We start from the raw sequence: 16304 nt of genomic DNA, 5'->3' as shown, positions 1-16304 counted from the left end.
ATATATATATATATATATATATAAAAATATATAGATCCCCGTCAGAATATCAAAGTTTCAAAACTTTGAAATTCATATGGCTGAGACCATATGATCGAAGTTTTGAAACTCTGAACGTTTTGAATGGAGGTCACCTTTACAGTGCAGAATGGGAAGTTTCCTGTTTTCCTGACTGTAGTGTGATTTTGGAGATGGCATATTTAATTAGCAGAGAGTGTGGGGGGTACGGTGGGGGGCTTGCCCCCCTGCAAAAACGTAAAAAAAAATGTATTTTTATTTTTTTTTTTATTTTATGTTCAAAGTTTCAAAACTTTGATCATATGGTCTCAGCCATATAAATTTAGAAGTTTTGAAACTTTGATAATCTGATAGAGACCTGTGTGTGTGCCCATTTTATAAGCCCATTAAGACTCTTGAGAGAGTTGTTTACCAATATGATAGCTGCATGCCTACTGCTGTAGGACACTCATCTTTGGCGTCATACCTCAGCACAGACATAGGAATGTTTTTGTCACCTAACAACCAACATCCTCTCATACCTTTATATTTGCTTATATTATTATAGTAAATATGAATAGTCAAACATCAAATAAAAAGAAAAGAAGTGCTACTTTCAATACAGTTATAGACTGGACATCTGTGTGGGAGTGGAACCAGTGTTGTTATATTCATTTCTTGTACAGTACAGCTAGAAAGCAAGACCACAAATAATTCTTCCATTCTGAATAAACAAAAAGACCATTAACAATAACAGACATGTACAATTAAATTAAGATGATCAGTTTGGAGTAAGTAACTTTCAAATCATATATATAAGTACATACCCTATGCTTCATTATATATTCTTTACAAACCTGACAACAAAGCTATTACAATTAAATGTAAACTCTGATGGAAGTTAAGAAAAGTCATACTCACATTACCTAAAATATGTGCAGATGTGACAAATGAATTTAATCATTCTGCGTCTGTTCAAATTTGTTTTTATCTATTTTACAGACTCTTCATATTGAATTTCCATAATTTCATGGTTTCATAGGTCCATAGGTACTTACTAAGCAATGGATCTGTGAGGATCTTTAGAAGCCTAGCCATGCATTCCCAAGAGGTTTATTATTATATGAATAACACAGAGCCTTTTGTATTTTAACCTAAAGCCCTTTGTATTTTAACCTAGAGCCCTTTGTATTTTAACCTAGAGCCCTTTGTATTTTAAGTACAATTTACTAGTGCCAGTCAGACATTTACATGTTATTCCTTTTAAGAAGGGACAAGGGTGATAATCCAGGGATGAATGTGCAGTTTCCCATGGAGAGGAAGACAATTCAAGAGAAATGGTATTCTTTGTGAATCATATCTGTCCATCCAGCATGTTCTATTTAAGTTGCAGTTTTCTAGATCAGTTGTTTTGGCCACTACTGGAGTTATGGATTACAGTTTGTCTGAAAGGATAGGGTCAGCAGAGTTTCAGTCAGTGAGTCAGAGACCACCCTTCAGTAATCTATACAATACTGAAAAGAGGCTCAAGGGTTTGAGACATTCAGTTTAGCTTGTGTGATTTAGAACCTTTATTTTCTTAGTGAGATAATACTGCATTCATTCAAGTTGTGCCAGATGTTTGCATTGGTGGCTCTGGGTTCCTTTTTTGGTTGGGGCACAATAAGGGTGCAGTAGCTAGCTGTTGGGACACATAGGACAAGTAGGGAAAACCACCATACCAATAAAGTATAGAAAACATGATACATGGTAATAAATCAACCATAATCTAATGTTAAAATGGAAAGACCATTTCCCTATGAAAAGAAAGGAAAAAAAAAAACAGTGAATGGCATAATCAAACAAATCCCTGCTATAGCCATTCAGCACCTGGAGCCATTCAAAAAAGTTTCTTTCTTTCATTAAACTGTAATAAATTGCTTGTTACATTTGTAATAAGCAGTTGCTACAGTTTATGAACCTGGAACACAAAGCACTAAAGTTATTGTGGAAAACATTTGGTGTAAAACTTAGCAAGCAGATGCAACAGTCTATAACATGCATGTAACATTACAGATCTTTGATTTATTTATAAAAAATACACAACAAACAAAAATATGTTTCCTTTTAAACTATAGCAAACTGCTTACTACATTTGTAGCATGCAGGTGCTACAGTTTATACCTTGGATTACTACAGTGCCTGGATTTGCCTCAAAAAGCTATTTATTTTTATTTTAAACTGTAGCAAAGTATGTGGTACAATGTAGCAAACAGTTGCTGCAGCTGGAGCACACAGAGTGCTACAGCATTCATCTTTGACAGCAGGTGCAATACTGGCATTTAAAAGCCAGTATATACTATTAAGAGCAATGGGGATTGCCTCATCGCACCGTCTGACACTTTGCATGCAGGGCAGCTGCTCCCTTTTCTCCACCTTCGCTACACTACTGCATAGAGAAAGCACTAATTTGTCATGCTCAAAGATTACGGTTTGGATGAAGTATTGGTATGCTGCAGTGTAACGAGATAAGGATGTAGCTACCAGTACAACAAAGGTATGAAAATGTCATGCACAAAGACATTTTTGTCTCGGTAGAAAGAAAAATAATATAATTAACTCAAATTTAAAAACAGAAGGTTGGACTTACTTGTTTTGTGCTACATTGTAAGGAAAATATTTGCAATAACTACAGTACATTTTCCCAACTTTCAGGTTAAAACTCACATCTTCCCATTACAGGCACCTGTGAATAGCAAAGCAGTTTAAATGTCTGTTAAAAGATCTTTGAAGTAGAAGCAAGACTCATCTGTTAACAGCTCTTGGATTACAGTAATAGTTTTGACACCTCAGAAAGAACATATGATAGGGTCTGTCAGCACTTGGACTGAAAAATTGGAAACCTGAAAACATGCAATTCATCTGGTTTAGTTTGTTGAGCATTTATAACTACTGTTAAAAGAGGCATGTGCTGCTCTGAGAATGCAAATTAGACTAATTCAAGCAAAAAAAGTGAAAATCAAAACAGGTTCCAGAAACTGTGAAAGATGCCTGCGACTCACAGTACTGACATTCTATTCACACAGAAGTTAAAAAAGTGATTTTCTTATGTCTAGCATGACTCATATAAATGGAGATTGAAGTGGATTCTGGGAAATAAACATCCAAGATCACCTTTCATTGGCAGATCCATTGAATTATAATAACCGTACCCTCTTAATGATTCTGATGCATTAAAATAGTCAGAGTACAAAGCTTTAATGAAATAATTCAGATACAGCAGCGACCATAATTTACTAGTTTATTTATTTATACTTTTTAGTGACCAAATTTGTCTTACTAGGCTAATGGTCTCTCTTCAGGGGAGTCCAGAGGTGGTTTTCTTACTGAGTAGGAGACATTTGGCTGGATACCTGGGAACTTCCCTACTTTTTTGATAAGTGCCATGGGATCTTTTACATCCACCTGAGCTACGATCAACTCAGACAGATGGGACCTTGGTTTAATATGCCATCTGAAGGATGGTACATCTAGGAGTGCAGCATCCACCTTATACTGCACTGCAGCATCAGTACTGAAAAATTAATCCACGGGAATTTGGGAATAGAACCTACAGCCTTCTACACCAAAGTTGAGTGTCTACCTGTTAAGCTGGTGATACTATAAACAAACACATATTATTTTTCCATTCCCCTCCAAGGAAGACAGCACTGATAAAGATGAAAACTGTACCAAGCAAGTAGAGCAACATGAACCATTTAGTATGCTATTTCTAGTGTGCTGAAATGACTCCAATAGAAATAATTTAGATCAGAATGTTTTGGGGTAACACCATTCCTTTCAACTTATTGATCAAGAATTTTGGACAAAATGAAAAATAATGGATTGGGATAAAATCATGGAACAATATTTAAATATTATACTAACTGACTGAAAAAGTAAATAGAAGAAAATGCTTCATCAATACACATTTTTAATGATCAGAAGTATAAAACTCTAATTTCTGGCATTAATGACTGACTATAATCACAAGTGATTTATCAGAAAATTAAAAATGTTGTGAGGTACAAGGCAAGCATTTGAAGCAAATTCAGGGACATTCTGCAAAAATAAAGTTGAGCGGTATAGGTAGCACTCAAAAGGGAAGGCCTGGTCACAATGGACTATTCTAGGATTTGAATACTTTCTTGGATGTGTGGTATTTTAAATGATGCAGTTACGATTTTTATGAATGTTGTTATAACTGTCTGTGAACAAGTCTCAGCAGAAGATTTAAAAAAATTGTATGTTTAATGAATGAGATCATTAAAACTATGCATCCTTAATTTTTTGAGTTGAGGCTTCTTCATTTGCAGACAGTTTTGGATGGTTTGATATTAACATAACATCCATAGCACAAAGAAACAAAAGAATTACAGAAACTGCAGCCATCACCAACTTTCCATCTTCAAAGTATGGAGCACTGTACTATCTATCATAAGGTTCAACAAAGGGGAAACATGTGGAACAGCTGGAGGTGGAGCTCACAGCATGGTTAAAATGTTACTTTGTACTTGTTGTGCCACATATGTTTTTAGCTGAAGCAACTCAAGCTGACAAACAACTTCCTTTCTCCCCATCTCAGTTATTATTATTTCATTTTACCTGATACATTGATCTTTGACTTACATTCATGCTCATGTACATACATACTCACACACACACACACACACACACACACACACACACACACACACACACACACACACACACACACACACACACACACACACACACACACACACCAGTTACAGGCACTTGTATGACTGTGCACCTCGGATATTTGCTTGAGGTCAAGCAAATGAATAAATTCATAAATAAAGGCTTAGAAAAGTATCTCAGCTCACTGCTGTCAGAACCATACAGTATAACTCCCTTCCTCTCTCTCAGCTTCTTTTCTCAAGAATCAGAAACAAGAACAAAGTCAGGAATAGCTTTTAAATATTTCTCTTATATATTTAGAAATTTGATAGAATAGCAAATTTTGCATTATCAAGTATTTTCTGAAGGATACAAAATCTGAAATTCAATAACTTGTCAACAATTTACCAGAAGCCACAAATTTTGTAAAGAAAAAAATAAATAAAATACCTTTAAATTTCTTTTCTCAAGAATTCTGGACAAAGCCAAAAATAATGGGGGACAAAAGGGACATATTTTAAATATTATTTTATGTATTTGTTAACCAAGTAAACCCAGTGGGCAAAGTGTCCTTATCAGGGGCGACCAGGGACCACTATCTCGCTAAGTGACTTGCTTAAAGTCACAAAGTTGGTAAATGGAGGTGAAAGGATTCAAAATGTATAATTATAATTTTGACTGCGGGGAGCAGTTGATTAATATAAGTGCCAGACAGCTCCAAATCACTTAAAATGTTAACAGAGCAATAAGTGTTGCCTGGACATGTATTCCGTGAACAATTAAAACTATAAAACTGCAATGGCTGGCACTATTGACTGACAGTAATCCTCAGTGATTTACCAGAGAAATAAAGTTAATGAGAGATAGGGGATAAATATAAGAGAAAAGTCAGTGATGCCCTGCAAAATTAGAGATAGACAAAAGGCAAAATACATTTCACACATATGCACCTGCAAAAAAAAATGTTAACAGAACAGTTTGTGCATCACGTGTATTTTTTGAACATCTGGACAAAAACAATGAAACTTTAATAATTGGCATTAATGACTGAATGTAAACATTAATGATATTTAACCTTCAGTGATTTGTCAGAAAATAAAGATACCAGTGAAGTTCTGGTAGTTAGTGCAAAGAATTCAGGCTCTAAACTCTAAATATGAACTGCTTCCTGTAGTCAAGGGTACAGGGTTTTAATCTTTCTACCTTCATTTGCCTACTGTGTTGAATAAGTCACTTAATGAGACAGTGCTCCTGGGGTGGCTCACTAAATATTTTAAAAGATAGAAAAAACAAAAAGATAGGGCCTAGCATAAATATGATGCTAAGTACTCATATGCAGTTTCTGAACAATAAGAGTAGAGTCAGATCTTTCTAAAATGGGCCCTAAAGAATTGGACCATCCCCCCAAGCTTCCATATCAATATCCCATTACTTGAGTGCATCTCAGTAGTTATCATAAAACACTGTTGAAACCCATCAGAGTGCATATTATTTTCTTATTTACTTTAGTGATGATCACAAAGATTTGTGTTTAATTTAAAATGTTTGTACAGCAAAAATACTGACAACCATTTGATGAGCAAAACAAATACTCTCACATTGAAAACAGATCACATGAGCAATAGTAACCTTTTCATCCTTTGAAACTCACCTTTATTGAAAATGTGTCTGGTAATCCATTAAACTACAACAGAAATGCAGGGGTTCATAGTCAGATAGCATATAGTGAAGCACTAATTAAGGGTTATCTGAAGGGTGCAGAAATTCAAAAGACAAATGTGTAATGATTTTGCTAATAGCTAGGGACAGTCTACTGGACATCAATCTCTCAGTGTTCAGTTGTAACACAGAGCACGTTCTGGTGAAATGACTTGGTCAGATTCAGACAAGGCAAATGATGACTGAGGAAACCATAAAGTACCAGATAAACTGTTGTAACCCAACACAGAACTTTTCACACCCATGCACCTGCAAAAAAACAAGTTAAATTAAAAATGCAGTCACAATTAATATTTAAACATTAAACTTGCAGACTTCATGCTGTGTAGTTTTTTCATAGACATATAATCACACTGTCAACAGACAGATAAACAAGAAAACCATGGATCCCAATCCCTCAGAGCCACATCTTCCAGGGATCTAAACCTGGTCATCACAATGAACAAAAACATGCTGGAAGGATAGGTTCCTGACCCAGAGACTCCCCAGACTCTGAAATAGACTGCCCATACATGTCAAGCAGAGTACCTCTTTGGCCCTCTTCAAAAGGAACCTTGATGATTGGATGGGAGAAAGGAAATTCACCCCGGGGATCACGTCAGTCGCCCTGCTAGACAGGGGTCCAGGGAAGTAAATAGTATGGGAAGAAATAGCTAGGGAATTGTTATGGCTAGGCTTGTATAGGGCCGATAGCCTAGTACCAAACTATGAACCTATGAACCTATGGATAGTACACAAATAACATATCCCATATTATGAAGTCCCTGTTTACCACAATCAGTTCCTTCCTTTACACCTTAACTGCTTTGAGATGCAGGGTACACCCACAAATAAGCACAAGCACATCACCATCAATTATAAGCCATTGCATGACTGCATACATTCAGATGTGTGCTTGTGATACAATTAATGAACAAATATATAAATGGTTACAGAGAACTGTATTTTAGGTCACTACTGTGAGAACCATATAGTGCATCCCATTGCACACACCCCATGCTCTCCTAACCTCTTAACTCAAGAATCACAAACAGACCCAAATATCATGAACAGATTTTGAATCTTATATAATTTGAAAGTTACATTAGCAAGCATTTTCTGAAGGAAACAATATCTGAAACTCATATGCCTGACATTATTTAGTGCCTACAATTCACAACAATTTGTTAGAAAGCCACAAATTTTACAAGGAAGAGACCCCACTAATTCTCAGTTTCTTTCCCAAGACTTCTTGAGTAAGCCAAAAATAAATGGGGGGGGGGGTGTGCTTCAAAAAGTACACATTTTAAATACTATTTTTTATCTATTTGTTAACTAGGAAACCCACTGGAGGAAATGTTCCTTTTCAGGTGTGACCCAGGAGTACTGTCTGAGTGACTAGCTCACAGTCACAACATAGGCAGATGGAGGTGGGAGGATTCAAACCCTGTATCTGTGACTACAGGAAGCAATTTTTAATAGCTGATAGGTTTCCATACCAGGCAACTGTAATTTACTTAAAAAGTTAATAAAACTACAGCAGGTGTTGCATGGATATGCATTTTATGAACAATGAGAACTGGGAAACTGTTATAACTGATTTACCAAAAAAAAAAAAAAAAAAAGGACTTTAAGGAAGGGTTAATGTGGAGGATTAAAGCTCCAAGCTCTTAATGAGCTGCCCCAAGGGTACAGGGTTTGACTGTTTCTACTGACATCTTTGTGGCTCTGTGCAAGTCACTCAACCAAAATTACACTACACTTACACACACACACACACACACACACACACACACACACACACACACACACACACACACACACACACACACTCTCTCTCTCTCTTCCCCTGTCTCTGAACAAATTGTAATAACCACTGCTTTCTTAAAGGCACTTATGTCCTTCTCCCACCCAAGTGCTTAGAATGCATTAATAAACACCTCCACCCCACTTAATATCCTGACCAGAAGACATTCAAAAAGTGAGCTAAAGAGTCAGCTACCATCATGTGCTGCACTGATCTATGAATGCACACACTCAACTGAAGGCATAAAGCATTCACTGTAGTATTTCCAGGGACTGGGGCATTCAGGGGGGCACACACTTTCACGGGTGTGGGTACATGCCCGTATGTGTCCCCATCTAGTGCCACCCATGGATGTTTGGGCAGGTACATACTGAAGGGGGGATTATATTTAATGATCAGCCTAATAAGTGCTTAATACAATGGAATAATCACATTTTTGGACCCGGATTCCTTACCCTTAGTAATAAGTCATGCTAGTAATAAGTCATGCACTGAGAAAGGACTTCCTCACAATAGTCTAAAATCTGATGTTCCTGTACTGTCTTGCTTCCCACACTTATTTTACTGTTATATCAGAAAACTAAGCATATTACTTGACTGCTTGAATATAAGGTCATATCCAGAAAATGAATTTTAAACATTAAGTGAATGATTCACAAGGGCAGCCATGGTGGTGCAGCGGTTAGCGTTGTTGCCTCACAGCAAGAGGTTTGATTCTCGGCTGGGGTGCCTTCTGTGCAGAGTCTGCATGTCCTCCCTGTGGTTGCGTGGGTTTCCTCCAGGTGCTCCAGTTTCCTCCCAAAGACATGCTGTAGGTGGATTGGCCACTCTAAATTGGCCCTAGTTGTGAGTGCGTGTGTGCCTTCTGTGGAAGGTTGGGTGCCGGTCTGACAACTCGACACCATAAAACTCCACTGCCAATCATGAGCAGACAGGTGATCCGCTGTGGCGACCCCTAAATGGTAAATGCCAGAAGAAGTGAATGATTCACAAAGACAAAATTACATAATCCTAAAGTGCCACTCACCGAGAATATTAACTCCACCTGGCACCCATGTCATTCATATTTTAGCTGAACACTAACCACAATATTCTGAAGAAACAAAAATAAAACTAACCAGATAATCCAGAAAAAAGTATGCTTAAAAAGTGACTAACACACTAAATCCCAGAGAGGAAGGAGATAGTATCTAAATAATGCCTCATAAGTTAGAAAAGAAAAAAAAAACATCAAATACCCTACACTCAAAATGCTTAGGTGGATAAACCATTAAACTAATATGAAAGCAGACTTGCCTTATATAATTTCCTATAACATAAAAAATTCATGCTATAGGAAAGAAAGATACTGCAACTAATGTCAATTTAATTTAAAAAAAAAAGTTAAAATGACCAATGTGACTCCTTCTTTATTTAAAAAGGGAAAGTATTTAATGTTTGCATAATGTGAACTGGGGATGGCATAGTGGTGTAGTGGCTAACACGTCTGCCTTAAGAGTACTTGGTTTTCCATTTTAGTTCCTGGCTGCGGTGTCTTTTGTGTAGTATCTGTATGTCATCCCTACATCTACTTAGGTTTTCACTGACGGCTCTAATTTTCTCCCTTATCTGAAAGAAATGTCTTAAGTGAATTGATATTTCTTTATTTTGCCTGTGTTTGTGAAATGTGTGAATGGGTGACTATGTCTGTATGTGTATACATGCATCCTGAAATAGGCTGGCTTTATATCCAAGATTAGTTTTTTTTCTCCCCTGTATTCAGTAAGACACAGCATAAGCTTTGGCTCCTCATAATACTCAATTGTATAAAATAGATATCAGAGAATAAAAGAAAAATGAGAAATATGATTTCTCTATATTTAAACATGATAAAAAGTATACACATAACTATTTGCTATTTTTACTGCATTTTTATAGTTGTGGTTGTTGTTAGATTCCCTATCAGAAGTGAAAGACTTGATCTTGCAAGTCACGTCTCTTTGAAATATAAAATGAGATTAAAGAACTACAGAAAATTTCAAAACTCACTATTATGCCTTTAGTGTTTTTAGAGGGGGGGGGGTTCTTCTTACACCCATCCTGTTTATATATGCTAATTCCAGAATTGCTCCATTGTAGAGTAAGATGAAGAACTCAGACTTTTGTATATATTCTCCACCATTTGCAGTCACTGTTCCTTTATCCTATGACCACATTTGCTGTCCGCAGAATTTCAAAATGTACAGCTGTGCTGCCACTTACAGTGCTCTTTGGTTTGTTTTGGGGGTGTAACTACTACAGCCAGACCTCTGCTGTTTGTACATGTACCTGTTATTCATTTAACGTGTGCTGGCATTGGACAGGTTTTCATTGGGTGACAATTGTGTTTGGTGCTGCAAGACTACATCTTTCATCATTACAGATGATGAGAAGAGGATGATTTAGTCATTTAAGTTTTCATCATTTAGTAGCCATGACAAAAAATACATGACTTTTTGAGCTACAACATTCTATAACTTTTATATCTTATTATGAACCTATATCACTCTCACCATAAAATCCAGATTTCTGTATCATGTACCATTGTGTTATTTTTAGATTTACAGAAGTGTTTTTATCAAGTAGCTTAAACATACACCTTTTCTAGGGAAACTGTTTGACATCAAGAGAACTGGGAAGTTAACAAAACTAATTAATGTATGCTTGTACAAAAGAATATTTTGGGAATGATCCATTTGTAACTTCATACCTAGAAGTAGGCACTGCATAGCTTCTCAAATTCCTGTGGGCAGACACCACTTAGCTTGTTTCATGCTTATGTACAAACATGGCTTAGCTTCTCTCATGCCTGTGTGCAGACACTGGTTAACTTTTCTCATGCCTGTGTACAGACACTGGTTAGCTTTTCTCATGTGTGTGTACGGGTTTGCTTCACTTCACCTAAAGCTCATTTGCCTGACAGTTAGTACTGGCAGTGTGTAGACCACTGTAAGGCAAGTAGATGGTAGATGGTATATGTCCTTTTTCCCCACTGTAGTGCAAACCTGGAGTTAGTATATATAGTTAAGGATGGTGTGGGGGCTGTGGCCCACACACTGGGGGTGTGGGGGGCATAGCTCCCCACCTAGCTTGATTTTACTGAACAATATAAAACCAAACCAGAGGATACAAAATCAAACTAGGTGGGGGTCTGTGCCCCCCTAACTATATATACTAACTCCAGGGTCGCACTACAGTGGGGAAAAGGACGTATACCTTTTACGTACCTTACAGTGTTCTACAGACTGCCAGTATGAATTGTCAGTGAAATGAGTTTTAGGTGAAGTGAACTTTAGGTGACGTTTAGGTGATTTGGTCTCTCTGATATCATTGTCAGAGAAATGAGCTTTAGGTGAAGTGGAGTAGACTCATGTGTACAAACACTGGTTAGTTTTTTGCTTGCCTGTGTGTAGACTCAGTTTAGCTTTTTTCTTGCCTGAGTTCAGCGACTGCTAAACTTTTCTCATGTCTTTGTGAAGACACTGTTTAGCTTTTCTCTTGCCTATGTACAAACACTGCTTACCTTGACTCATGCCTGTGTGCAGTCACTGCTTGTCCTGTCTTTATCCTGTGTGCAGTTAACTGCTTAGCTTGTCTCATGCCTGTGTAGAGAAACTGCTTAGCTTGTTTTATGACAATGTGTAGACTCTGCTTTGCTTCTCTCATGCCTGTGTACACACAATCTTTAGCTTGTCTCTTGCCTGTATGCAATCATGGTGTAGCTTTTATGCTTGACATTGAGAGAAATGGAATGAATTCATGTATGCTTGCACAAAAGAATATTGTATGAACGATGCTTTGGTAACTTCATAACTCTCAACAGATACTCCTATGTGCAGTTACTACTTAGCTTGTCTCATGCCTGTGTGCAGTTACTACTTAGCTTGTCTCATGCCTGTGTGCAGACGCTGCTTAGCTTGTCTCATGCCTGTGTGCAGACGCTGCTTAGCTTGTCTCATGCCTGTGTGCAGACGCTGCTTAGCTTGTCTCATGCCTGTGTGCAGACACTGCTTAGCTTGTCTCATGCCTGTGTGCAGACGCTGCTTAGCTTGTCTCATGCCTGTGTGCAGACGCTGCTTAGCTTGTCTCATGCCTGTGTGCAGACGCTACTTAGCTTCTCTCCTGCCTATGTACTGACAGTCCTTAGCTTGTCTTATACGTTTTGCAGTCAGTGCTTAGCTTTGCCTCATGCCTGTGTTGACACTCCTTAGCTTATCTCATGCCTGTGTATAGACACTGGTTAGCTTGTCTCATTCTTTTGTGCAGGCAAATCTTATCCTGTATTTCAGCTGCCTGTGTGCAGTCACTGTTTAGTTTGTTTCATGCCTGTGCAGAGACACTCCTTAGCTTGTCTGATACCTTTGCAGTCAATACTTAGCTTTTTACCATGCCTGTGTTGAGACTGCTTAGCTTATCTCATTCCTGTGTGCAGTTACTGCTTAGCTTGTCTCATGCTTGTGTGTAGATACTTGTTAGCTTGTCTCATGCCTGTGTGCAGTCACTACTTAGCTTGTCTCATGCCTGCATGTAGTTACTGCTTAGCTTGTCTCATGCCTGTGTGCAGATGCTGCTTAGCTTGTCTCATGCCTGCATGCAGTTACTGCTTAGCTTGTCTCATGCCTGTGTGCACATACTTGTTAGCTTGTCTTATGTCTGTGTGCAGATACTGGTTAGCTTATGTCTGTGTGCAGTTACTGCTTAGCTTGTTTCATGCCTGTGTGTAGATACTTGTTAGCTTGTCTCATGCCTGTGTGTAAATACTTGCTAGCTTGTCTCATGCCTGTGTGCAGGTACTGCTTAGCTTGTCTCATGCCTGCGTGCAGTTACTGCTTAGCTTGTCTCATGCCTGTGTGTAGATACTTGTTAGCTTGTCTCATGCCTGTGTGCAGACACTGGTTAGCTTGTCTCATATCTGTGTACAGTTACTGCTTAGCTTGTAAGTGAATCTGTTTTTTACAATACATTTTGCAATTGACAGAACATGTTTCTTGTGGAATTGAAGCAGTTTTTTTTAAATACACCAAGCTGAAACATGATGTTTGTGACAAGATTTTTTTTTCAAAACACAGATCAAAATTCATACTGTCTATAACATACAAATAATCCTTGCTAAGGTTTTGTGCTTACTGTGCAATCCCATACTGGGGTCAAGTCTCAAAATATATTGGCTCATTGTATGTTATTTTATGTGGAATATTTGATCTAGTGACATTTTCTTGTAGTCAACAGTGACTTGGACTTTATAGCTGTCTGGAAACAAATGCATTTGATTAATTCATTTTCAAAGAATCAACGTAATGCAAGCAATCCTTAAAGATGATATTTTTGAAGAATTGTTCAGGCGCAGATACACACACACACACACACACATATATATATATATATATATATATGCGTGTGTCTGCATGCGTGCATGTGTATATGAATGTAAGCACATAATTGTACTCATTCACATTCATGCACACATGCGCATACATACTTATGCCTAGAGTGCACACATAGATGCGTGTGGACCCATGTGCGTGCACACACAAACAAACACACACATATACAAACATTTCACACACAATGTTACATTTTGGAACTTACTGATGATAAATTTTATATGTTAAATGAAAAAAAGGTAAATAAAAACCAAGAACATGGAACAGCATGTGATTATTACCCAGGATTGTATCAGTGAGTTCAAAAACTGTTCAAAGTATTCATTGTGCAATTCTACATAAGTGTTCTTTTGAGAAGTGACAACTTTAGGAAAAACATATTAAATATATTGCCAATATGATCTATGGAAATGATAGTTCACATTGTCAGTAGTTCACATGCCTGCAGCAGGATGTCAGCTTACAGGAAAGAGCTGATTTTGCTACTCATATCTGAACCTAAAACACAATTATTTTTTCTATTGCTATTGGTTTGCACTTATATTTTATGGCTTGTATTACATGACATATTCTTCTATTTTTAACTAGGTAGACAAGAAAATTGTACGAACGGAAATTGGAGTTCTTCTAAGGCTTTCACACCCAAATATTGTAAGTTGTGCTGCAAAACATACCTTTCTTTTACATAAAAACGGTTATATGATATAGCAAAAGGATCTGAAATCTACAGTTTTCCACAGTGTGTGTATGCTAAAGACATGAGCAAATGTAATGATTCCAATGCTTATTTCAGTTGTATGTCTAAAGGATATGTTAACTAGGTAGCAAATGTTAGGTTAGGAGGGTGGCCTAATGGTTAAGGTGCTTACCTTACAAGCACAAGGTGCAGCGTTTGAGTCTGACAAGGGATAATTGGCTGGGCTTAAAATGGCTCCCAAGGGCAGTTAGCTTAGTACTAATCTATGAACCTCTACCATTCTGGCAAGTTGTACTTTGCTTTACAAGTGTATATGTGTGGATTTTAAAATGGAAAAAATGAATTGCAAGAATCAAACAGTGTAGCAGGTTAACAAATGTACACTATCAAAATATAATGATGCAATGCAGCAGTGAAAATAAATTAAGCATGGGATTAATCTTATAAAATGCATTTTCTTGTCTTTGCATGTTGCCTTGTTTTTAATCAATATTGTTTCCTATCTTTTGCTTCCACATGCTGACTTTTGCCTTTCCCTTGCAAATCCCAGCCCTGTCCTTCCTTGGAAATGCTAGAATTAGGGCATACTCCAGACATTACCAGATGAAAACAGCCTTGTGGCTATTTCAGGCTTGATTAACCCATGAGTAAGAGAAGAGTGGATGTGCAGAGTAGATGTCTTAGTGTGGCTGTCTGTCAGTGCTTTGCAAGTAGTTATTATGCCACACCCTCTGTTTTACTTATACTTTGTTTTGTGGTCAGTGTGGGTGTGCAGAGCCGACCCCACCTTCATAAGGATGTACTCTACTGTGTCCCTACCAACCTTGCTGCCTAGTAATCACTGCTAAATTCCAACTTCTGGTCTTCACTGGCAATCATATTGGGTATGCCCCAAGTATGTTTCCTTTCCCTTCCCCCCAGAAGAAACAGACACCGCCATGCTGATATGATTTTGTATCTCATTAATCTCCCTTTAGGGTGGTCTTTCCAATAACCTGGTTGCTAGTCAAAACCAGTCCATCTAAATCACAATCAGGGCTTCACTTCTGTGCACCATAGAGCCAACATTTCTCATATTTTACTTTAACATGCTTGTGTTACAGTTTATAAGTTACCAGTGTCTGTCTGAATGGTGAAAAACAGCAATGTGTAAATAGCAAGGCTTTTTCATCAAATGTTTATACATTTATTTGATCATATCCTCTGTAGTTCTCACTCTCATCTTATAGGAGTATAGTTGTATGCTAAACTAACAGCCACAGCAGCCTTTTGCAGTCTAAACCTGCATCCCGAACATATTAACAAGTTTAGGGACCTTAAGATTATTCTAAGGGGTGTATGTAGGCTATGGCTTAGGTGGTCAAGCATTTGCAAGCTGCCTCTGTCTGTTAAGGACATAGGCGCCAGATCATGGTTGAATTTTTTATTCCCCATCCACTGGTCCAAATTACACTTGAACTGGGTTAGGAGTCATATTGGGCACGCCCCAAGTATGTTTCCTTTCTCCTCCCTCCTGATAGAGACAAGCAGACACTCAGGCTTTATCTGTCTGCACAGAGATTTAGCTGTCCCTGAAATATTGTGTTGCTTCCTTTATAGAATTTGTCACATAACCTTGATGCATCATATGACTTAACAGTAATAAACTAAGTTACTGTGAGTTGTCTTTCACAGATGAGTAGGTAGCAAAAGTAAATGACAGGAAACATGACACCTATGGCTGAGATGGTAAATGACTGGCAAGGAGGAGGTCATAAGTAAACCACTCAGAGTATTTTATTTAGTTAGTTAGTTAGTTAGTTAGTTAGTTAGTTAGTTAGTTAGTTAGTTAAGTTTGTTGACAGAGGTCAGTCATTGAGTCAATGAAAATAAAATAATTTGGCCACTGTTTCTTGAGTGAAACAAGAAAGGGGACAGAAATATCTGTTTCATTGATTGTATCTAACAAAAGTCAAAAGGATTCACTGGAAATATGCATTAGGACTGTCTCCAGAGATACTAAACAGTGGCACTAATTCAGGGTACTGCCATTCTTTTTTTCCTC

At 37.6% G+C, this 16304-nt stretch overlaps 1 protein-coding gene across 1 annotated transcript in view; it reads left to right on the top strand.

The window, feature by feature from the left end:
* CAMK4 (calcium/calmodulin dependent protein kinase IV) overlaps positions 1–16304 on the top strand; it is a 1096576-nt gene that overhangs the window by 317042 nt on the left and 763230 nt on the right. Inside the window, exon 3 of the mRNA XM_044064475.1 lies at positions 14152–14214. Within this exon, the coding sequence (XP_043920410.1) occupies positions 14152–14214 (63 nt within the window). The remainder of the gene's footprint in view (positions 1–14151; positions 14215–16304) is intronic.

This window comes from Protopterus annectens, chromosome 2.part2, assembly GCF_019279795.1.
Source record: "Protopterus annectens isolate FY-2018-M chromosome 2.part2, PAN1.0, whole genome shotgun sequence".
NCBI lineage: Eukaryota > Metazoa > Chordata > Ceratodontiformes > Protopteridae > Protopterus > Protopterus annectens.
Note: the sequence above shows the minus strand (reverse complement) of the source record. Positions and strands in the feature narration are given on the sequence as shown.